The sequence below is a fragment of the Xyrauchen texanus genome, chromosome 25 (assembly GCF_025860055.1).
Source record: "Xyrauchen texanus isolate HMW12.3.18 chromosome 25, RBS_HiC_50CHRs, whole genome shotgun sequence".
NCBI lineage: Eukaryota > Metazoa > Chordata > Actinopteri > Cypriniformes > Catostomidae > Xyrauchen > Xyrauchen texanus.
The window spans coordinates 35,501,297-35,526,856 of NC_068300.1; the positions used below are offsets into that span (position 1 = coordinate 35,501,297).

At 38.4% G+C, this 25,560-nt stretch overlaps 1 protein-coding gene across 5 annotated transcripts in view; it reads left to right on the top strand.

Annotated features, from left to right (window-relative positions):
- Positions 1-25,560, top strand: part of LOC127618453 (ankyrin repeat and SAM domain-containing protein 1A-like) — a 139,019-nt gene that overhangs the window by 74,554 nt on the left and 38,905 nt on the right. For 4 of the 5 annotated variants that reach the window (XM_052090900.1, XM_052090903.1, XM_052090901.1 and 1 more), the window contains 4 exons: positions 2,226-2,269; positions 2,483-2,582; positions 9,988-10,487; positions 23,343-23,393. In XM_052090900.1, coding sequence (XP_051946860.1) covers positions 2,226-2,269; positions 2,483-2,582; positions 9,988-10,487; positions 23,343-23,393 — 695 coding nt within the window. The remainder of the gene's footprint in view (positions 1-2,225; positions 2,270-2,482; positions 2,583-9,987; positions 10,488-23,342; positions 23,394-25,560) is intronic. The other variant, XM_052090904.1, reaches the window with a different exon arrangement.

Here is a 25,560-nt window from a genome sequence, read left to right on the forward strand (position 1 = left end):
CCACAGATGCTCAATCGGATTGAGATCTGGAGAATTTGGAGGCCAAGTCAACACCTTGAACTCTTCCAGTTCCTCAAATCATTCCTGAACAACGTGTGCAGTGTAACAGGGTGCATTATCCTGCTGATTGAGGCCACTGCCATAAGAGAATACCGTTGCCATGAAGGGGCAAACCTGGTCTGCAACAATCTTTGGATAGGTGGTACGTAGTGATGCAGATGAAATCTACAACTTTGCCTTATGATGTTGTTCCCTCTGACATCATTAAATTTGCTTTTGATACAATTGTGCCTAGTATCCAAGTAATTATTCATTCTTGCTTAGTTTCTGGCATTGTCCCTGCATGCTTAAAGCATGCAGTTGTTCAGCCGTTACTCAAAAAGCCCAATCTTGATGCAAAGTGTTTAAATAATTATTGTACCATTTTCAAAATGCCATTTGTTTCAAAAGTTATGGAAAAAGTTGTTTTGTCACTGTAACTCCCTTTTCTGATCTCGACTCGGGAACTTGAACCATTTCAATCAGGTTTTATGACTCATCTTGCTTTATGACTCATCTCAACAGCTTTGTTAAAAGTGATGAACGATTTGTTACTTGCAGTTGATTCTGGTGATTATGCAGTTTTGTTTTTTTCTGGCCGCTTTTGACACGGTAGATCATAACATCCTTCTGTCACGCCTTGAACAGTGAGTGGGCATTAAGGATACAACACGACTCTGGTTTGATTCATATTTTAAAATTCTGGACATTCTCAGTGGCTATTGGCCAGTTCTTTTCATCATCTGTCTCCTGTGGGGTTCCACAGGGGTCTATTTTGGGGCCAATACTCTTCAATCGATGCTTCCACTCATTAGGAAATATAACATATCTTGCCATTTCTATTCCAATGATTCTCATCTGTACCTCCCATTAAAATCTAGAGAGTCTTTGCAGCTTCTCATGGACTGTCTTGAGGATATTAAATGCTCGATGGCAAATAACTTTCTCCAGCTCAACAATGATAAAACTGAGGTGATTGTCTTTGGTCCCTCCAAAACTTGAAGCTCTGTAGTTAGTTACATAGACAGTCTCACTCCCTATGTTAAGTCACATGAAAAAATGTAGGTGTTTTTTTGGACTCTGAGCTTTGTCTTGAAAAACAAATGAGCTCAGTTGTTTAAAACAGCAGTTAACTGTTGAGAGTCATCTCCAGACTTAAATAGTCACTTTCCTTTCAAGATCTGGAAAAAGTCATTCATGCATTTATTACATCACGCCTGGACTATTGCAACTCTCTATACCTTGGTCTTCCCCAATCTTCATTGGCACGTATGTAGATGGTACAAAACGCAGCAGCTAGACTGTTAACGAGTGCAAAAAAACGGGATAATATCACTCCAATTCTAGCTTCTCTTCATTGGCTTCTGGTCTTTTTTAGAATTCAATTTAAGATTTTTCTGATTGTTTGTAAAGCTCTTAATCGACAATCCCCATGTTATATTTCTGACCTTATTTATTTTCATTCATCTCCTAATTCTCTCAGGTCTGCCAATAAAGCCCTCCTTTATGTCCCAATGTCACGTCATAAATTAAAAGGTGACAGAGACATTGCAGTTGCGGCTCCATGCTTATGGAATCAATTGCCACCTGACATTAAGTGTGCTCCTTCAATCTCTATCTTTAAATCTAGACTTAAGACACATTTGTACTCTTTGGCCTTCCCTGGCCCCATACGCAGCTAATTGCGATGCACTGTGTGTTCTGACTCCTTTCGATCATGGCCGGCATTAAGCTTTTCAGCAATTTGTGCTATAGTAGCTCGTCTGTGGGATCAGACCAGACAGGCTAGCCTTTGCTCCCCACTCGCATCAATGGACCACTTTTGGTAGGTACTAACCACTGCATACCGGGAACACCCCACAAGACCTGCTGTTTAGGAGATGCTCTGACCCAGTCGTTTAGCCATCACAATTTGTCCCTTGTCAAAGTCGCTCAGATCCTTACACTTGCCCATCTTTCCTGCTCCCAACACATGAAATTCTAGAACTGACTGTTTTGTCTCTTGCTGCCTAATATATCCTATCCCTTGACAGGTGCCATTGTAACGAGATAATCAATGTTATTCACTTCACCTGTCGGTGGTTTTAATGTTGTGGCTGATCAGTGTATTCTATTTTTATAATTGTATAAGTCTATAATTGTTTGGAATTGTATCTTTTATTATAATTTCAAATCTCTGTCTCCAGATGAGAAAGCTTCAGCCAAGTCTTCCAACAGTGTTCTACCTCAGGTGAGTTCTTCAGTGTTTTTCTTCATTATTTAACTTTTTTGCAACTTCTTATCTGTCACACTGTCTGAACACAGTCTGGTGTGCAGTAGACAGTTAATTATCATCTGTATGCAGCAGCTTACTTTGCGTGTGCGATTTAGATGTAGGTGTGTTTGAGGGGTGTTGCTGTAGACATTCCTGAATGTGTGAATATTTTTGGTGTTGTTGTTGCAGCGGAAGACCACCGCACACATTGACCTACGACCTCCAGTGTCCAACACAAACACACTGCAGCCACCTGCACCTACATTTAGCAAAGGCCAGACATCTGGAGGTAAGTGTGTGTGTGTGTGTGTGTGTGTGTGTGTGTGTGTGTGTTTGTGATTTACGAGGACAATTTTGTAAGTTACAAACTGGTAATTACAAGGTTATTATGCTATAAATGTGATTTATGAGGACATTTCTAGTGTCCCCATAATTCAAATCGCTTAAAAATCATACTAAACAATGTTTTATTGAAAATGTAAAAATGCAGAAGGTTTTTTGTGAGGGTTAGGTTTAGGGGTTGTGTTAGGTTTAGAGGATAGAATCTATAGTTTGTACAGTATAAAAGTCATTATGTCTATGGAAAGTCCTCATAATGATAGGTAGACCAACAAGTGTGTGTGTGTGTGTGTGTGTGTGTGTGTGTGTGTGTGTGTGTGTGTGTTTGTGTTTGTACTTAGCTATAGTCTGGTGATTAAACTGAACAACCTCCCTTTAGGCACATTTTGGGACGCCCTCATTTGGATAACCGATTAATAAAGCAAATACTGTGTTTTAGTTTACTTTTATTTTGTTTTGTGTTTATTGGTTTGGTTTGGCTTTTTTTTATTTGTTTTTATGGTTTAATTATTAATGTATTTCTTGGTTTAGCTGTGGTGTTTGTTTTGTGTTTTGTTTAGTGGTTTCATTAGTGATTAGTTTTGAATGGTCTTCTTTTAGGACTAAGTTGTTGGTGAGAGTTCTTTATAATTAGCTTTATATAATAGAATAGAAGTTTATGTTATGTCCTAATTTATGTAGCTAAGTAAATATGTTTGTAAATGCTTAAGGAGCTTACTTTGCTAATCACAGTAAGCACCAAGAAAGTCATAGATAAATAACACGCATCCCAGTGGAGTGATGGATATGATGTAACTGTGTAACAGATACAGTTCAACATACAAATCAAGGCTATGTCATTATCTCCTTTTTCTCTCTGTGAAATGCTTGCCATCTAATTCTTGTCTTTTGAGCTAAGTCAAAGGAGCAAATTATTAAACTCTTCATGTATATGCATGTGGATGCAAAAGTAGACACATTTGTCATGTGTTGAACGTTTGTCCTGATCTGTCCCCGTGTCTCCCTCTGATCCTCCAAAGTCATCCTTCAGAAATCCTTGCCTAACTTAGAACAGTGTTTACACAGTATAATACAACTCTAGTTAGCATAACCGGCACATGAGTCCAAAAGAAATGCAATTCATACAACTCTGAAGATCATTTTGAGCTGGGGTGGTTCTTGGATTTCTGTCTTATGTGGACTTGGCCCCTAATTTAAATTGAGATGGGTAGTGTGCACGAGAGAACTGTGTGAAGCCTATCTCCTTGCCGCTCTAGAGAATATTGATGCCAATGCCATACTCCACCACTGACTAAAGGGTGGTATAATATTACATTTAATGAACTTTAAAGGGGTCATGACATTAAATATTATTTTACCTTTTGACATTTAATAGTTTATATTACTACAAATCAAATCACTTTGTCACGTCATCATGTACACAAGTGTAATGTACTAAATGTACATAACAGCTCAAAACATTTGAAAGGTTTTTAAGGGTGCTGACTGCTGAGTTAAACATTTTAAGGTTAGATTTTATGGGGGTCTGTTAAGACCCTACATAGTGTTCTAGAATCGTGTCTAGAAACTGTAAGTAAATAAATGCCAAGAACAGATGTATAAATCCTTTAGAGTTTAGCACAGTATACATTTCCAACTTCACTGCAGGTTTTTTCCGTAGTCTTGATGGGTGCGACAAGCATCGGTTGAACAGATTTTAAAGCCCAACACTCGCCTCGTGTTTCAAAACAAACAGCCGAACGTCTCTTTTCGTCGTCTTCATGTCCCTCGACAAGCTCCACGGACTTCAGCTGACACCTGAACAACTGTACCGCATGCAGCGCCTGTCAGTTACGCTGCAGGAAACCAGCCTGTCGACACACACCAACACATACAAAGTTTCGGAAATGAAGTCTTTGAAAGATATTTAAATTGTGTAACTTTTTAGTTGGTTTATAGTCATTTTTAAGTAAACAATTCATTTGTTAATTTTCTCAAAATATAAACGTATTTGGAAGGCTGTCTGAAATTTTGGTAATTTTTTGCTGTTCCATTTAGTGGCGCATAAATTACACACTTCATCTTCATTGTTTAAATGAGATACCTATCAATTAAAAGAAAAAAAAGAAAATACTGACGGATATAACGGCCTCTGTGATGCATCTGTCTTGACAAGCTATACCATTAGACAAATTATATACCATTATAAACTACTAAAACACAAGCTTTGATTGGATATTATCTTCATCACCATTCTTATAACAGTAAGTCAGTTAACTTCACACAGCGTCATTAAACACTAGAGTTGTTATTCAGCATACTTGCACACATTTTTGTTATTGCATTGGGTAATTAAAATGTGCTTCATCACATGCTTGTAGTTACTGGAAATGGACATGTTGTTTCAGTAAACATCTGACTTATTACTCCAAGAAATGTGTTAACTCTTAAGGACTTTGATTTGGATGAAGAACAGCGCTGACTTCATTTCCTCCAGTGGGTGTTGCTGAATTAAAATGACATCACAGGATGGGCTTCGGCACAGTCACTAATGCAAACACAGACTCAATCTGCGTGTGTGTGTGTGAGTGTTTGGGTGTGCCACTTACTTGAGGAAGAAGATTGGAACTGCAGTTGTGGCCTTGATTGTCTGTGTGTGCCCATGAACAAACCCTTTAAACATGGATACAATCTTTCACAGGGAGGAATTTTTTATTCAGTCACCACACCGTAGATAACAGAGATATTTAACTCTTACAAGAGAGAAACACTAAATCTCTGTCCTAACTGTTGATAGATCTGAGCTGTGAAAATATATGAACTTCAAGGCTTTTAGCTGTGCGATTTTGCTCTTCATTGCGATTTCAAAATGTGTCACAATTATAAAATGAGCATTAGCAAAAATTTATTCTGTGGATAGTTTTCTCTTGTAGGTCAACTACTGGACAATTTGAAGATAGACTTGCTGAGCAACTTCAAGTTAGTCAATTTGTTGACATGTTCATCGTAGAGCTGTCAATTTAATGCATTAATTTAGTGTGATAAAACATATAAAAATGATGTATTAAAAATGTTCACAAATTATCATACCCCCTTAATTGTGCATAAAATCCCTTATCAGGAATTTTCCCACCATTGGAGCAATTCAAACTTGAAATACCACCTTCATGTTTTTGCAAGTAGCAGTCAGCAAGGGAAGGTCAACACAACTCCAGCTTTTCAGATGAGTGCAGGCAGCACAAAATGAGCCTCACAGCAGGATGTGTTCTTGCGTTCAAAGACAGCTGAACAGAACACAAACAGAACACAAGGGTCTCGACGTGTTTTTCTAAGTTTCAAACTACATTTAATTTGACACCGTGTTCTTAAATCACAGAGATGCAAGAAGCTGAAAGTCAATATGACGCAACACAACCACAGTAGGAAGCTTCAGAGGCATCAGTCTGACACATATATACATAGACCAATAAAAAAATATGCTGAAAGATTTTAGAACAGGGTTTCCGCGGGTCTTAAAAAGGTCTTAAAATCTTAATTCGTCCTTCCGCAAATCAAGGCCTTAAAAAGGTCTTAAATCAGAACAAGAATTCTTTAATTCATAAGGTCGTGGCATTAAATGAGGGATTGTTTTTTTGTTGAGGGACTGTTTTCTCGTTGTGTTTAAGTAGGGTGACCAGACGTCCCGTTTTGAAGAGGTGTGTCCCAACAATTCTCTAAACATTGTAATTATGTTCTGGTTTCAGCTGGTAGGCTCACTGATTGTTTTCTACTTACATTTGATGTACTCATTTTCCCTCTCGCTATTGTCTTTGGTATCGTTTGCAGAGAAGAGAAGCAATTTCGAAGCGTTACACGTTGATTTGACGATACTTTTATTGTAGTCTTTCTGCAAATCTGCTGAAATGTATCTGGATACCATGGCAATGACGTCATACGCTTGGCATGCACTCTTTATCATCCTGTCAGTCAGCACGAGTAGAAATGCACCAATATAAAATGTGTTTTCAACAACGAGCTGAAAGAGGCCGATCTATTACTTCATGCAGCACGTGAATATGTAAGGAGGTATTTTTCTGTAATGTTCATTTCCCCACGACCACAGAAGTAAATCAGACAATGTCACATTTAGACCACTACACTGCACTTTTTATGTAGTACAAGCACAAATATTATATGTTCAGATGTGGGGGTTGTATTTAGAATTTTTGAAATGTAAAATGTCTCTCGCTGTGCCTATTGTCCTATTAATTTGTAGTAATTTATTGTACTGTCCCGTACTTTTTGCACACATTTGCACGTGCACTTTATATAGGTATGTTATTTAGTCTGCTTAGTCTCATGTGGTTCTGTGTTTGTACTATGTTGTTTTATGTAGCACCATGGTCCTGGAGGAATGTTGTCTCATTTCACTGTGTACTGTACTAACTGTATATGGTTGAAACAGCAATAAAAACCACTTGACTTGACTTTCAGAATGTATACAAATAGCCTATAAGAGATTATATTTTGTTATGTAGTACTGCCCTTCAAAAGCTACATAACACAAAATGTATTCTTATTTACAAATCATTCTGTTCAAAAGTTTGCACCCCTTGTTCTTCTTATGTTGCCTTCTTGAGCATCAATAATTGTTTGCACCTTTTGTAATAGTTGTGTATTAGTCCCTCAATTGTCAAAATCTGGACCTCATATAATAGCCACTATTGGGAAGAGCTCAAATGTGCAGAAGATGCAGAGAAACCAAATAATTTTACTGTAGTTGGGTTTTTTTTCTTAAGAAAAGTGGACATCTTCACTGCTCAGGACAAAGCAGGTATTCATGAACAATTATTACACAGACAGTCATTGGTCATCGAGAAAGCAACACACCATATTATAAACCAAGGCAATGTAACAGGATCATGTGTGTAAATTCGGTTACTATTTTGACGTGTGGAATATTTGTGAGTGTTTTGTCAAATAGCTCCTTTGGGACAGTACTAAATAAAAACAAAATGCAATTTTTATGATCTCTCATTTAAAATAATTTAAGCATACGCATCCATGTTCTTGTGTGGACTATGTTTCTCGCATAGGGGTTTCTTAAAAGTTAACTATGCACACCAGCAAGTTAGAAACAGCAAGCATCTGTTCGTGAAGGATGGATAAAAGCCAAATGTGCATAATCACTGATAGGGTCTGACTCATAGACTTGGCCTTCTTGTCACCAAACACCACAAGCCTCTCATTGCAACACCAGGATATCTCAGAGAACGGTGGCTGTTTGCCCAGTCGCCTGGGATCTATCTGGCACCTGTGTGTCAGACTCAAGCACTGTATACAACAGCAAAATGATCAAAATAAGTGCTTTTCAAAGTTCTTGCACTTTGAAATAAACATTTTTAATTAGTTCTTTCAGTTCAGTTTAAGGTGGTTCTTCAGCCAGAAACACATTTCAAGCATTCAGTCTCCTTGTATAGTGTGTAAATGTTCAGGGTTTAGCTAAGTTTTACTTACTCCGCAGCATTCTCTTCAAACTGTTGCTCCGCCATGATAGTAGTTGACCAGTAGTTGAGAAAACTGATGGTAAAAGACCATTTAAAAGACAATTTATGGTCTTTTTCAGTATGGCGCTCCTTGTGGTAATGTTGAGAATGGTACTTAATGCAGCATAATTAGTGTTGACTTGTGAATTGTGACACATTTTGGAACGCAGCGATCAAGTACTGCTACTACTTTCACGGCAAGCAATGTCATGGCAGAGCAACATGTGGAAAATTATCTTTTTGAGCAACTTGGTTTGTAAATCTGTCGACATGTTTACAGTAGGGCTGATGATTTAATCTGTTAATTTAGTGTTATTTATTATTTTAAAAAAAATCATAAAAATAACACAATTGATCATACATACCCATCTGTCCATGCCAAGTGTGCTGCACAAGCCCTCAAATGTGAAGCCAAAACATCACGATCGCCCCCCGGTGACTGGTCCTAGTATAGGTCATAAACCCCGCCTCCCCATGTTATTCAACGGGACGTGAGACCAACTAAACAATTAAATTACACTTCACATATCTTTTTTCCAAAGATAGTCATCACGTTGATGTCATTTCAAGTGTTTGTTTTCAAAATAAGTTTGTTTTTAGTTTTATTTGATGCTATAAAAACGGTGCTGTGACATCATGATTGACAGCTGTGATTGACAGGTTCTCTGAGCGAAGTAGTCACTGAAGCACCAACTGACTTTTTTCCGGAATCTTCGTAAGACTGAGGAGATTGAAGCTTTAAATTTAATATTAAAATTTCTATAATTAATAATTTCACACCGTCATAAGTCAAAAGTGCAGGGGCGTGTGCTTGCGATTGATTCAGCAAGAGTGAGGGCGGGGCCTTGATTTCGCAGCTTTACTTCCTGCTCACTACTGCGCAGGTCTGGTCCCGAAATCGCAACTGCGCAGACTCAAGTCCCAAGATGTCAGCGCCATATCGAGACACTGGCGGCTTCAGTTCTCACCAATGGAAAAGAGCGAAGGGGTGTCGTCCATCTTTTTTTTACAGTCAGTGGTCCATGCATAAATTCCATAATAAGGAATTTTCCTATCATCGGAGCAATTCAAGCTGTAAGTACCAACACAATGTTTTTGTGAGCAGCAGTCAGCGGGGGCAGTCAGCGCACCTCCATATTTGCAGACACACTTACTGAGAGCACTTTTCAGAACGCAATGTTGTGGGAAGTAAAGCTTGCATAACTAGAATCGTCTGCGTCCAACATACTTGTGTAGAGCATTTTTCCTAGAAATTACAAACTTATCTATGGTGCCATAAGTAAAGGATTTTTTGTAATCACAAAGCAGGGTTTTCATCCTAAAGATTCGTACACAGAATGATGTGGCTGAATGCTGTGTGTTTTCTTGTTCAGTCATCTCTGTGGTATCCTGTTTCAAGCTTGCCACACATAATGAAGGGAATCCTAGTGAGGCATAACTTCTCTGGATGCGAGCCTTATAAAGCTGTCTGCTTGTTAGCAATGCGACTGAGTGAGTTAGAGAGGGAAAGACAGGGGGAGAGAGAGAGGGAATAGAACATGCTAGTCACAAACAAACCTCTGTGGAGAAATGTCAGCTGCTCCAAGGCTGGGCTTGGAATTCACTAACTCAGGAACTTTGGAATTGGTGAGCTTTGTCTAATATCTATTGCTAGTTTCTTTTCTTTTGTCTTTTTATCTGTCCCTGTCTTTCTCACATCCCCTCCCTTCTTTTTCTACAGTTCGAAAACAATAACAGATCTGTTTTAGAGACACTGCACAATCAGTAGTGTGGGCGGTTTCATGTTAGCTGGACTAGATATCCCTGCCCAGTCTCTGTTAATCTCACTCTCTCTTTCCTCTGTTCTTTCAGAGAGCTCATCGCACAGTCAAGATATAAGCGCCAACGTTCCTGAGCAGTTCACTGGTCTGCTTCACGGTTCGTCGCCGGTGGTCGACTGTCGGGAAGAATCTTTCAGACTGCCGTCTTCTGATGTGAAGTCCACTGAGGGTACCAACACTTTGACATCGGCAGGCTCCGCCCCCCCTTCCCATCCCTCCTCATCAACTACCATGGAAGCCATTCATCAGCACAACGACCCCAATGCTATCTACGCCACTGTTCAGAAAGAGCCGCGGGACTCTCTGAGACGTAACTCGCCGGCTCGCGATTCATCGGCGCCGAGGAGGATGCCTCCGCCAGGTGATCTCAAGCTAGCTCGGAGTCTTTCAAAATCAGACTCTGATCTGCTGGTGTCCCCACCCGGCGAGGAAGAGACAGGGTTGGGAGGACGGAGTGAGTCTGTGTCCAACTGCAGCATCGCCAAGAGGAGGCTGGAAAAATCGCCTTCATTCACGTCAGAATGGGACGAGGTAAGAGCTCCCCTTTGTGGCCTGGATGAACAATCTTTCTTAAGGCTTGAGTATATTTAGTTTTTCCATGTGCCATTCCGTCTTGAGCACAGTTAAGTTTTTATCCATTCAAAGTATATGCTTTTGACTGCAAGGAGATACAGACATGTTTGATGCATGCTCACTGCGACTGCTTTGTGATACGCTTTAAAAACGACAACAGCAGGCGCATGTAGGCATGTCTAGAAATACGAGGCGGCATGCAGACATGTGTGAATTGCAAATTGACCAGTACATACAGCAACCGACCTTGGCTGTGTTTCCAAAAGCATCGTAAAGCATACTGTAATTGATTGTAACCACTGGCAGCAATGTTCTTTGCGATCAACTTAAGCTTGCAATTCTTTTGAGAAATGCAGCCCTGTCAAGTCAAGGGTTAGGGCAAGACTTTGTTTTCAAGGGGGCCTGTGTAGCTCAGCGAGTATTGACACTGACTACCGCCCCTGGAGTCGCGAGTTCGAATCCAGGGTGTGCTGAGTGACTCCAGCCAAGTCTCCTAAGCAACCGAATTGGTCCGGTTGCTAGGGATGGTAGAGAGTCCACATGGGTTAACCTCCTCGTGGTCGCGATTAGTGATTCTCTCTCTCTCAATGGGGCGCGTGGTAATTTGTGCGTGGATCGTGGAGAGTAGCATGAGCCTCCACATGCTGTGAGCCTCGTGATAAGATGCATGGATTGACCCTCTCAGAAGCGGAGGCATCTGAGACTTGTCCTCCGCAACCTGGATTGAGGTGAGTAACCACGCCACCACGAGGACCTTCTAATTCCTCCAAATTGGGAGAAAGGGGATATGAAAAAAGACTTTCTGAAGTGTTAGTATTTGTTCAGTTTGGCTTAATAGTTTGTATACTAAAAGTATAAACCTATGAAGACTGACAGTTCTTCACATGTCATCTGTATTCTGTACCGTGGCATGATAGACAATTAAGTTGTCAGTTACATTTCTGTTAATAATCATCAACTCAATATTTGGTTGTAACTCCTTAAAAATGAAGGTTGATACTTTGTTTATATAAAGTGGTTACCGCTCTCTTTCATAACTGAATTATGTGTGAACATGGCCATATTTAGCACACAAAAACAGTACTGAACTGTATTTTGCTGCAGTCTGAACATGGTGTTGCCATGGTTGGTTAAAGGGGTGTTAAAGAAGACATTTCTTCTTTCTGTATGACCATTTCTTTCAGAAGAATGTGAAAGATATAAAATAAAAGAATTCTAGCCAAAATGCTCTAATAGAACTCAGAGTTAAACTTCATTGCACTAGCTTTGTCATTAATCTTTAAATCTAGAAACTGGATACAAGTGTACAGGATAATTCCATCACTCGCAGGTAACAGAAGACTGTTGCTCAATCTTTAAGTGCTCCTCTCAAGTGAGCAGATGAATACTAATAGCTAAGACTAATTTGTTTTAGATGACATTTTCAGCCTTATTTTTGTACAAGACTAACAACCTTTACTGAAGTTAACAGTTGGTAAATGTGCTGGTATGCACTTGAGTGAGTGCCGCATTTTTGTTTTAATGCATTAGCTAAAGCTAGACAAGCGTTTTATTATACCTTTAAACTTTCTTGACGTGTGCCAGAGCTCAGGGATTGCTAAAGGTCATCTACCTCTCCAGATTTTTCTCGTTTTCCATCACATTTATTTAGTTGGTGAACCTCAGCCTTTTTAACCAAGATATAACCATTCTCAGTGGGTTTTGGAGACATGATGTTCTCGGTAACAATAACAGTTTAGTCTGGGAATGATTTGTGTGCTTCTGTTGTAGCAACACCTGTGGCGTTCCTTAGTCCTGTGTACAGAAATGTAATGTGAAATGACTGGAGGTCAGGAAGCAAATAACAATAATTAACCTGGTGATTACAGACCTCTTTCTGTCTCTCTTTCTTTGATTTTCTGACTATTGAAACATTTGAGATTTGTGTGGAATCTTTCCCAAGTGTGAAGTTTCGTATACACACAACTTTCATACTCTAATGTGGCCATGTTTGTTACTCTGTCCTGCCCTCTGCTGGTAAAGCCTAAAGAACTTTCTAATCATTAATGATCTGGGATGTTTTGTGTATGTAATGTTAAAGCTGAGCTACTTTAGGGCTGTTTATAAAATATTGAATATAATTTCCCTTCCTAATGATTTTTGGGCTTTTCTAGAGTATTTCTGATAACTTCATTTGTTTTTGCTTGCTATTTCACAATTAGTTGCAAACTTTTATTTGGTTGTTAAATTATCCTCTGGGTTTAGATTATGCTGCTTGGTTAAGCTTGTTTCTATCTTTATACCTATTGGTCTGTCGGTTTATTGCTGTGTTTTACCAGTTAAAATACTTGTTCAATGTACTATTTGAGCATATTATAAAGAAACAGGAGAATGTAAATAGTCAGTATTTGCAGTTTTGTAGAGACAGTAATTGATACTTTGCATGTAAAGGCAAAGTCTGACAGCTGTGATGGAAGATCCTGTAAACACTCAGGGTGATTTTGATGTTTATGTGTGGGAGGCAGAGAGAATGAGAGAGCGGCAGTTGTTCATGTACAGTTTTTGTTTGCTGCTTCAGTGATTTAGAGTGTAGCTTTTATTTTCTTCACTCACAATGGTTCAGTGTTTCTAATCAACATACTTTTATTGATGATCCTCATTAAGACATAATTGTGGTGGAATCAAATTGTGGAATAAACTGAAACGAGTCTTAAAGCTGAAGTGTGTAATGTCTGTGCCCTTAGCAGCACTGAATGAAATTGCAATCTGAACATGCCCCTGTCTTCTGTTGATTGAGCAAACAGATAGTCATGGTGTGTGTGTGTGTGTGTGTGTGTGTGTGTGTGTGTGTGTGTGTGTGTGTGTGTGTGTGTGTGTGTGTGTGTGTGTGTGTGTGTGTGTGTGTGTGTGTGTGTGTACTTCAGTGTAATGTCTCCGGGCCGACACAACGCAAAGGTTCCACCCTAGTCCCACCAGTGTTTTTGTTGGTTTATGCGTTAACACGTCAATTTTGAAAGCACTCATTTTATCACCTCTCAGGCCTGTTTATAACCAATGTGGTGGTTTGCAGTTGTTATGTGAGTACACAGCAGAAGTGCTAGTGTATAGAGAGAAAATGCCTCAATTTCTGAAATAAAAATTGAAATTTGAATTTAAACATTTGAAAATTAATCAAATAGTATTGCCTTGATCAGTTCAGCGTTTGCATTTTTGGCATATTTCAAACTGTAGTCTGTACCGCAGATAGTGTACTAGTGTAGTGTGCGAAATTTTATATTTATTTTTTTTATTTGTTTTTATTTTACATTTGGCCAGATTAAGACTCCTATTCTATTATCGATCCCTGCACAGGTAATTTATAAACAGTAGTGTCTTTTTTTTTTTACATTTTCACTTACTAAATATAAAAAGAGCAGGTGCTCCTGATTAAAACAAGCCCAAATACAACATGATGCGATGCAAATATCTTAAAATAATCTTGGAGAAAATGCTTTCTAATTTGATATCTTATTTGCTACATGTCAGTCCCATGATTTTGTAGGTCAGTGGATAAAAGCATGGATCAGTATTCCGCATAAGTATGACTTGTTGGTCTAATGGTTGTGTTCTCGCTGAGTTCAAGGTGTTCTGGGTTTAAACCAGTTCTAATATAACTTTTTATTTGTATTTGAATAATCCAAAATTGTAGCTGTGTTGGATACATATTGTGAATGGGGACACCTTTTTTTCACTAGATGACTGCATTGACCTCTCAGCAAAACGTAAAATATTCCACGGCCAGATTACCTGACATTATTATAGTCCTGCTTAACAATTGCCGATTCTTCCTCTGTATGATGTATGCAGCTTATTGAGGAGAGGTGTGCTATTACTTTAAGCAAGTGGGTTTATGATTTTCACCTGGCAAATGTCTATCCTGAAGTCCCATAACATCCACCAGTCTGCCATCATCTATTGTTGTCTGTTTTCTGTCAGTCTCTCTCTCTCTCGGTCTCTCTCTCAGTCCTCCCCCAGTGGTCACGGCTGGCTGGTCCGGGACACTTTGCTGCCCTGAGTGACAGCGTGTGGGTGCAAGAACGCACTACACCCATCTCTTTCACCCTGTGTTTGTGTCATGGAGAATTTGACTTGCATGAGGGTCTGTATGTGTGTTTGTGTGTGTATGGCAGGGGGCTGGGAAATAAAGGCAGCTCATGCTAATACAAGCCCATGTCAGGCTTAGACTGACCGTGACAATGCAGGAAGCGCACGGTATGGAGCAGCACATTTATAAAGGGGAGGTCTGACTCTGAACAGAATAAAGAGATGCAGAGAGCCTGAGGGAGTTCACCGAGTCCCGTCTCCTCTATCTGCAACCATCCGTCTATGCATTCATCCGTACAGTGTTTTGTTCAGGCCCAATGGCTGCCACCAGACCAGCGTTTGTGAGTGTCATTATTTTCTACTGCTCACGTGATTGCTTAGGTGTTGAAACAGTGTAACAAAGTAATGTAATGGTGGCATCTAGGCATGAGTCTCAGATACAAGTTTAAGGTGATAAGAAGAGGAAGAGAGAACACTGTGAAGTCCCAAATCGAGTTTGACGTCTTTTTAAACCCTTCTCACTCTATCTCTGGATATCACAGCGGAGGACAGGAGCAGATCAAATTAGCTGATTTACAGTATATTTATGTTTAATCTTTTTTTATAACGTGGTTGTTGTTGAGTGGTAAAATCGACTTTTTATTTATTTATTTATTTAGCATTTTCCCTGTTCCGTGGAAGTGTAACAGATTTGACTGTTGTAGATTTGGATTTGGGGAACTTTGGAGAGCATTAAAATTAGTATTTTATTTGCTTACTTTACTAGGCTAGTTTGTTTACTTTAATTAGTTTACTGTTTTTGTATTGTTTGTTTGTTTGTTATATATTAACTGCAAACTAGAAGACAAAAAAAAATGCAATGTTGCGTATTTTGATGAAATACGTCTTTCGCAAAGAAAATTTTCGTTTGTTGGGCCAGATCGCTTTTTTGAAGTGTTAGCTATGATTTTAATGTATTTCCCAGAACTTTTTAAGAACTGCAAGACCATTGTCACATTTTGACATTGATTAGCATAGGAAATATAATTTTGTAAATATGATTTTCCACTCCATGTGCCAGAATACTTTTTCGCCCGTGTTTGCTTTGATTTCCATTTATTTCCCTAAACAATTTCAAAACTATAAGAGCAATATTGCAAGGTTTGACTATTGCTGTAGAAAATAGACTTTCGTAAGATGTTCCTTTAGTTATGCCTGAACACTTTTTCGCCCGTATTTGCAGTTTCAAAACGATAAGAGCAAGATGGCATGTGTTGACAATATACAAATAGATGTGTGTAAATTAGATTTTCCATTTATGCCAAAACACTTTTTGCCATTGATTGCTGCAGTTTTATACATTTCCCTAAACGTATATAAAACTGTAAGGCCAATGTTGCGTGCTTAAATGATTAGCATATGAAATAGTCTTTTGTAAAAAAAAAAAAAATGAATAATGTATAGATATATTTTACTTTATTTTTTCTGCCATTGTTTGATACATTTTTGTTTCCCTAAAATATAAAAAATGTTAAGACAAATGTTGCATTTTTTAATGATTGGCATAAGAAATAGACTTAGAATACTTTAATAAAATATATACAAATGATTTTGCTTAGTTTTTGCTTTGATATACATTCATTTCCCCAAACAATTAAAAAGTCGTAAGACCAATTTCACAATACCAATTTTGTTTTCTGGTCATTTTGATTCAATGATTAGCATACAAAAATAGACTTCCATAATTAAGACTTTCTGCTTATTGTGCCAGAACAGTTTTGGCTATGATTTGATTTATATCCCTAAACAATTGAAATATGACTGATATGGCATGGTTTGACCATTAGCATTACCAAATCGATTTTCATAAATAAGTTTTTCTACTTGTTATGCCAAAACACTTCACCAATGTTTGCTGTGATTTTGAATTGGTCTGATCTGTACATGTGAATCGCTTGACTCGCTCTGGGTCTCCTGGCACATGTCTTGGCAGGAGTCTGTCTGAATTTGGGCTGGTTGAATGCGTGCCAGCCTGGCTCTTTTGTGACTGGATTTCGCCACATGGTCTTGGTCCTTTTGCCCTTTTGTTTGCCTGTACCAGCCTTGCCAGCTGCCTGGGGTCTTTGTGGACCACTTCAGAATAGATTACTGCTGTGTCGTACTACAAACACACAATCCTCCCTGTACACACCCTGTTGCTTAGCTATACTTCAGCTGTCGACCTGTGACTCCACCGTGGCCTTTGACTCTGCTATTGTTTGAGCTGTTTACCATGAAGAGGCCCTCACTGACCCCTCACAATCACACTCTCTCTCTCTGTATGATCTCAAGAAACTGACTACAGTCCATGAGAATCAATATTGTTGTGTGTGTGTGTGTGTGTGTGTGTGTGTGTGTGTGTTGTATCCATTGGGATCACAGGCTGCACTCTCAGGTTTGGAGTTATCTTCTCTACAGAGGTGCAAAACAGAGTTTTCTAAAGACTTGCTACAGCTTTAGAATTTTCTGACAATTAGCGAATGACTTTGGTAAAGATTGTCTAATTGCTGTGCCAGAACAACTCATTCACACTGGGCTCTGATCCCGGGATATTTCGGGATCAATACCAGGGAGCCTTCTGTGTGAACGCAAGCTGGTGCCAGAATGCCTGAAAATTCGATCCCGGGATCAGACCCTAGTAACATTGCCAGGATCAACCCCGGGACATATCTGTGTGAACAAAAGAGACGAAGCAGTGAAGAGTGTGTGTCATAGTGATGACATTTAATCACGTGAAGGAGAAAGTTATTGAAATATTAAAACCACCTGCCTAATATTGTGTAGATCCCCCTCATGCTGCCAAAACAGCGCCAACCCACATCTCAGGATAGCATTCTATGATGATACTCTTTTCACCACAGTTGTACAGAGTGGTTATCTGAGTTACTGTAGACTTTGTCAGTTCCAACCGGTCTGGTCATTCTCTGTTGACCTCTCTCATCAACAAGGCATTTCCATCCACAGAACTGCCGCTCACTTGATGTTTTTGGCACAGTGAGCGGCAGTTCTGTGGATGGAAATGTCTTGTTGATGAGAGAGGTCAACAGACAATGACCAGACTGGTTGGAACTGACAAAGTCTACAGTAACTCAGATAATCACTCTGTACAATTGAGAAGAATATTATAGCAGAATGATATTCTGGGATGCGGGTTGGTGCTGTTTTGGCAGCACAATGGGACCTACACAATATTAAGCAAGTGGTTTTAATATTGTTGTGAGTGTCTGTGTGTGTGTGTGTGTGTTAGTGTTGTCACAGTACCAAAATTTCAGTAGTCGGTACCAATACCAGTGAAATTTCACTGTACTCGATACCATTTTCGGTACCAAAGCAAAACACAAAAACAGGTTTCTGAACAACACTCTTTTAATAACAAAGTCTACAAAACATTAGCAGCAGAACTAAGAACAGAAATATGCCATTGAGCAACACTTTAATTTAATTATATTATTTTTTAATTATAACTAAACTGAACAATGTATGCTTAAAGTATTTCTTAACACTTATATAAGATTTGCTTCAACTTTTGCAACTTTTAATTTCAATTTTTACCAAGTACTAAAAAAACAAAACCTAAATAAACAAGCATACAATAGAATGAATAAAAAACGATTTCCAAACTAATGTGCAAAGTGCTCTCGTATTAATAAAGCTGCATATTGCCAATTTTCTTCATAAGAAATGCATAGTGACATATATATAGATATTATGATTAAATAAGTTGCCAGCAATCGCGTTCTAATCTAGCTGCATTAAGTATGCGCGCGTGAGGGATGAGTTCCCCGAGGCGGAGTCTCTCTCAGCCGGGTGCAGTTTCAATCTCTCCCCCTTAGATCGGGACATTCGCGCAACTCATATAAGAGGCACCGACCACACAGAGAAATGCCAGTTTCTGAGTTTATAATTATTTACATGATCTGCTTCTGTATTATTTGAACTTTAACAAAGCTATAACGCATTAAATTTGACTGCATTGAAGATGTAACGCCGGGATGTTTCCTTTAAAGAGCTCCACCTCCGCTTATTCCACAACGTTACATGCTCCTGAATGTACTTTTTTTTAAATCATTCACTAATACTTTGGGATCTACATAAAATAAACTGTGAAAGTTTAAACTCACCTGCTTTAGTTGCTTGAATAAATCCGGGTGTCTGTCTTTCAGGTGCTTTATTAAGTTTGATGTGTTTCCTCCTTTAGTCAGAAAATTGCAAAAGCAGCGTTTACAAATAGGTTTTTGCTGATCTATGATGTTTCCCTTTTCATCAGCCTCAAATTAACTGGCTTTTTCCCACTTTTCATTTCGACAAGATTCAGTTGAGGCTCCGCAGCAGCTTTGCTTGCCGCAAACTTTTGCTTGTTGTGAACATTCGAAAGTTCCCGACTCTGCATGGGTACTCTACTCGGTACCCCGGTACCTTCAGAAATTGTGGTATCGTAAATAATTTTTTGTTTGAGTACCGACTTGATACCGGTATTTTTGACAACACTAGTGTGTGTGTGTGTCTGAAATCAAACAAAGTCTATGGTATGTCCTCATTTAGACAGAAACACACACATCTTTCTTTGCTCTGAGGCATGGCAATCTGTGTTCTGTATTAAATTATGTATTACCTGTTAACCCACTTGGGTTTGAAGTGGGTCATGGGATTGAGTCATTTTATAATCCGTACACACAAACCCCATATACCTTATGCATGCCAATGAGTCGAATCTAATGTGCCAGATTGTCACTCTTACCTGCACTTTGCACTGTAAAATTCCAGCTCCACATAATATCCTTTCTGGATATTAAAGGTAAAGTGTGTAATTTCTGCAACACCAATGGCACCAAAATAATGTTATTAAACCGATTTACCGAACGCTCCCCGCTTGCCATTGGTTGATATGTTAGCAGTTAATTAATATTATGCTCGGTGTACCACAAACCTAATTATTTGAAATTTCTGGCTCTTGAGCTGTTTTGCAAACACATGCGGCAAATGATGCAAGCAGCTTGCTGATGCAGAAAACATTTCTTAATCATTTAGCATTTATTCACTCACTCATTTATTTATTTATTTTCCTTTGCATGCAATATTTCTCAGTTTGGTTCATTAGTTGAGCTATGCATAATATTTGTGTGATTATGACACACTTTGCCTTATTGGCATGCAACACTGTTCCTCTGGACTAAGTTTAAACCAGTCAGCCGGTAGGGATGTATTCTGTTGAGAAAAAGAGAGATAATGTAAGAAAGAGATGCTCAGACAGAGACCATTTAGCTCAAGACAGACCAATTGTATTAAAATGAATGGGATAAATTGGAACACCCAATAAGGCATGTGTAGAAAAGAAAGTCCTGCTTTACAGGCAAAAGAGCCAATCAACTTTTAGATACAGACCTCTGTTAACTCGAGAATGGCACATGCAAATTTGGTGGACTATCCTGAAAAATAGTGTTTTTAGTGTGATCTAAGTTAAAGAAGCACAATTTATGATTCCAGTGTTGTCACATTTTACTGCTGATTTGAAATGTTATTTAATACTAACCTTGACCAGCCGTTTTGAAGATTTCAATCTTTCCCCATTCAAGTAAATAAGACTTGTTTTTCATGACGCTCGTATCCATAGAAAATAGCAGCCAGGGACGGCCGCGAGGTTGACTGACTTGCAAAAACAAGTACCAAATACTTTTGAATATGAATCAGTCATGGCAAATGTTTTAATAGTTATCATGCGTCTCACGCCACTTTTAAAGGGGTCATGAAATGGTTTATTATCTTCCCCAAGGTCCACTGATAATGTTAGAATTTCTTTGGCTTTAAAACAGTCACAATAATATATGAGCATTTTCCACCCTGTCTCTGGCCCTCTGTCTGAAACATTCAGTTTTGGGATGAGCACCTCTTTAAAACTTAAACGTAAATGGCCTCTGTTCTGATTGGCTAACATCATCCATCCCTTAAATTCAGCTATATTTGAAACTAAATCTGAAGAGAATGAACAAGCTCAAAACATTCTAAAACAAAATTTTAGGGGTTACACACAATGCACATCCAATACATTGAACATATTTAACTGTTCATCTCAATCACACCCCGTCTACAACTGACGCTTGAGTCGCATCACATCAAAAGCAATAGAACCCATTATAATCAATGATGCTGTCTACCATGGAATCATCCGTTGCAGCACTTTGTGTTGCGCCGATAGTAAACGGATGTCCCATTCCAATTTGCATTGGCGCTACTACCACCAACAACACAAATAAATGGTTTAGAAAGTTTGTGTCGACGTGCCCGTTGAGACGGCCTCAAGCTGTTGCTGTCAATGGAAGTGCCTGGTGTAAACTGTGTTCATGACTGGAACTGTTTACTAACGGTTTTGCATTGGGTCCAAGTGTTTTTAACGGCCCCATCCTTCAATTACAGTTCCTTTGCAAAGCTTCAATCATTTTATGTCTGGTTCAAAAGCAGTCCACATTGATATGAGCTGAAAAAAAACATGCAATCCATGCTGAAATACACTGAAGACACATCCACGTGATGCACACACATTGTACAAAGTACAGTGTAAACTTGACTCACACACATCCAGTTTCCAGTATCATCCTGCACTAAACAGTCAAAGACGTCCATCCAGCACGTTTTAATTCACCAACAATTATAAACAGCACATATGTGTAAAGGAATGCATCCATGATGCGTTTGTGCTCAAAACAGCAAAACACAGCAACTGAATGACATAGAACAGCTTCTCTTCAGAGTTGTAACTTGACACTGCGTCATTTAAAATTGGCACGAGATATGTATTAAGTGGTCAAAGACCACTGTCTGTGCATGTTTAAATACAAAAATAATTTTAAATAGTCCAGATGGTCACCTTAGGTGTTCAAGAATAGTTAGGCCACTATAGGCCTTGTTTGTCCTTCTCTCTGTTTATGAACTGAAGCACTAGTGGGTGGGCCAAAGGGTGCATTAATGTAAAATTAGGCATTGCTGTTTTAGAGCTGTAGAGGCGGTCATTCATTATTGTTCCGCCAAATGACGTAGGGAAGTCAGTTTTAATAAATGCTTTTATTGCATGGTGGATTAAGTTTTGAGTTCTGAAATTGATGGTATGTTTTTATAGTTGAAAGAAATCTTATGTAAAAATATAAAGGAACATTTTATTCTTCATGGCATGACCCCTTTAAAAGATGCGATGCCAAGTTATAACTCTGTAAAGGCATCTTGCTGTTTGCTGTTGTACTGTTTTGAAGGTGTCCTGGACTGTTTTTGCACCCATCTGTGCTATGTTTAATTGTTGGTCTTTTGTAAACATGGACTAGATGGACGTCTTTGATCATATTGATGCATTTCTGCACAACACCAGTGATGTGTGCTGCGTTTTAAGAGCGGCACAAGCACAAGGCTGTGTGGTAGCCCACACTCGAGCTGAAAATGTTTCAATCTTTATTGCCTAATTATGATGATCCATTTCTGTGACTTCAATATATATATTTATGCTTTAGATCTGAGCAGATATTGAAGTCTTAATGTAATGACTGCACTGTCTAATTTTTTATGTTTAAATGAAATCAATATTTCTTTTGAGATAAGGGTTTCATTGTGATATGGAAACATATCGTAAGTAGTAGAAAACGTATAAGTATTGTTGTCTGTCTAGAGTCTAGCATTCCCTTGCAATATTTTTGCATCCTCTCTCAAGTTTTAGTATGCTTTAACTCTTAATGACGCTTGCAATCGTTTTGAGAACTCGCAATGGTTTGTTTTATCTCACAATAACTTTTGATTTCTGTCGCGATAGTTTGCATTCCCACAAAAAGTTGTGCGTTTCCTCATAATAGTTTGTATTCCCTTTACAATATTAAAAGATTAATATCTTTTGCATTCCCTCACAATATTTAATCGTTTAAAACCATTTAATCGTAATAGTTGGCATTCTTGCAGTAGTTTGTGTTCCCTCACAAAAAGTTTTGCATTCTATCGCAATAGTATGCATTCAATAGCATGCTCAGCCGTGGGAGAGAGGGATGTCAGATATAATTGATGAGTCAGCTTCCTTCTGATGGATTCTGGAAGTGTCTGAAATTAAAAGATTTCTCGCAGTTAATCCTTAAATCAAAAATGCTCTCTAGTTGCAGATGGAGCCAAAGCGGCACTATCACTTTAAGATCAAAGCATTTCCACATTTCTTTCTCCCAGACTTTTCTTTTTTTTGACAAGCATTCAAGTGTTCAGAATAACTGGTGCCTCTTCAAAGGGTTCATTTCAGGAAGCACGGTCATTAAGGTGTGAAGTCTACCTTGATGTCACTTTTTTTATTTTTAGTTACAATTGACTGTGTTAAAGGGTTTAGTTCATCTAAATGATTATCTATTTTTATTTTTAATCACTCTCATTTTGTTCTAAACTTGTATGATTTAACTTTCTTCCAAAAGGAAAGACAAGAGGAAATGTTTGGCAGTATGTCAGTCTCAGTCACCATTCAGTTTCATCTTATGGAAAGTAATGAAAGTGCATGGTCACTGAGACTAACAGTCTGCCTGACATCTGCTTTTGTACTCTAAAAAAGAAAGTTAAATCATACATGATTGAAATGACATTAGAGTTCATTATTGACGATATTTTCTTTTTTTCAGTGAACTATCTTTTTAAAGCGTTCCTTTTCGGTGTCTTTGTCGAAGACCAAAGATTGTTCTCCTTTTAGCAAAAATAGCGATTCAACAAAAGTTGGTTTTCTCCCTGCAGAAACAGAGGCATTCTCTCTCTATTCCATGGAGACGCCGGCCTACACACAAAGTAAGATACACCACATGTACCTCTGGCTTCCCATCGATCTCTGCTGTTTGCTACTGTACATGGAGTTTTACGATTTCAGCAGAATGAACCAATGGATTATTTTGTGATTTTTAAAGGAATAGTTTTCAGATTTGTTTTATTCTTTTTTTTACATACTATTTACTCATCCTCATGTTGTTCCAAACCCATATGGCTTGCTTTCTTCTGTGAAACACAAAAAGGGATGTGCTGAATGTTCATACTGCTCTTTTCCATACAACCTCATTGTTTTTAAAAGTCATTATTCAATGAAAATGTTCCCGTCTCCTATAGCAAATCTCACTTGCGCACTCATTTAAATTTGGAACCACGTTTGAACCACGTTTGGAGGTTAATAGACCCTGGTTATTGTTTGCTTTCATTCTATGGAAAAGAGCCGCATGAACATTATTCAGAATATCTCCTTTTGGGTTCTACTGAAGACTCGTATACGTTAGGAACAGCCTAATGCTGAGTAGATAATGACACAATAATTTTTCAGTGAACTATTCCTTTAAATAATTCACCGTCACTAGAATTTTGGAAAACTTTTGTGTCTTCTCGCAGGCGCTTCTGGACCGGCTTGTCTGTGCGGTGGTGGCAGTATTCAAGCTCTCTCTTCTGCTCTCTATCTTGCTTTCTTTCTTTGACCTTGCTACTTTTGATAAACATTGCCTGGCAGCTTTGCTGTCACTTCAGTTAAATAATTTTTCCTTAACTAACTCAGATTTCCGAAAGCATTTGCTGGAATTTCTGCCCGAATTTAGTATCAGTAATTAAGACACATTGTCCACCAATTAAAATAATGTGTGTGTCATTTTGAAATGCCTCATCTCCCCTTTCTCTGTCTTCACATTTATATTATGCAACGCTGCTGCTGCACACAAAGAATTATGAGCTGCTTTGGTATATCAGTAGTTGTATTAACTGTTAAAAAGAGAACTCATTGACTCGGATACAGACTTTTTTATAAATGTATAATTTATTATTGAATAAAGATTTTCAAAACTGACAATATGGACATGGTTAGTGAGGTTATGCTGATCTGCTGAGGTTTCAGTTATGTAGCCGATGTCCTTCCAGTTACTGCAGCATTCTGTCAATCACTTAAGAGGGTGTACGTCATGATCAATGAGTGCTGACTCGCAGGTAGCCATAGAGATCCAATAGAAGAATAGCTTGCGTGTTATTAGGCTTTGCTAACATCCTGGTGGAGGACGATGGCTGTAGGGCAGCTGACAGTTTCACTCAATTCTCAAAAAGACTCACAGCAGAGAAAGCGATAGCAGTGGTTAATGTGACTTACCCAAATAAGACATGTTCCTGGATTAAAATCCTATTTGCTTAGTTCCTGTCAACCAGTCAGATTTTACATCACTTTTAACATATTTTCTTTTTTCTGGGGTAAGTCCTATTGAGGGGAAGGGTTTGGTTTAGGCTTACGGTGGATTAATTTAGTCAAGTGAGACATGTTCCTTTTTAGGAATGTCAAAAGTGCTGGTACTTTGGTACCAAGGCAATATTAAAATAAAGATGTAATGATACTAGTCTTTTTACAGAACTGGTAGTACACAGTAACAACTTAGTTCAGTACCTGCGTGCTGTCTGACTCATGGGTGATTGTTACTATATGCCCAAATGTGTTTTGCTATTATTTAAATGACAATATTCAAACGAAAATGGAAAGTATCTACTAAAAAACTAGTTAAAAATAGAAAAATAGCTGCTTGTAATTTATTATTTTTTAATTACTATGCACTTAGTTTACTTAATACTTTGTCCTTTATTATTGACTTTTTATTTAAATATTACTTAAAGAAATGTAGCACATAACCCTAAGGCAACATGTCATTGTATTAATTAAATATCTTAAAATGTACATTAATATTTAACTTTATAAATAAAGGAGCGTGTGTGTGCGCGTGCGTGTGCGATTATCGAAATTGGTACACAGAATCGGGAAATGTCACTAGCATTGTTATGGACTATGGAAATTTGGTATAGTGACAACCCTTTTCCATTTGAGACAACATTCCCGTTAAATAAACAGTCATAACACACTTCCTACGCCTAACCATAATCTACCCCTAAAATTAGAGGAACATTTTCCAGGACCAACATGTACGGGAATTTAAATGTAACCTCAATC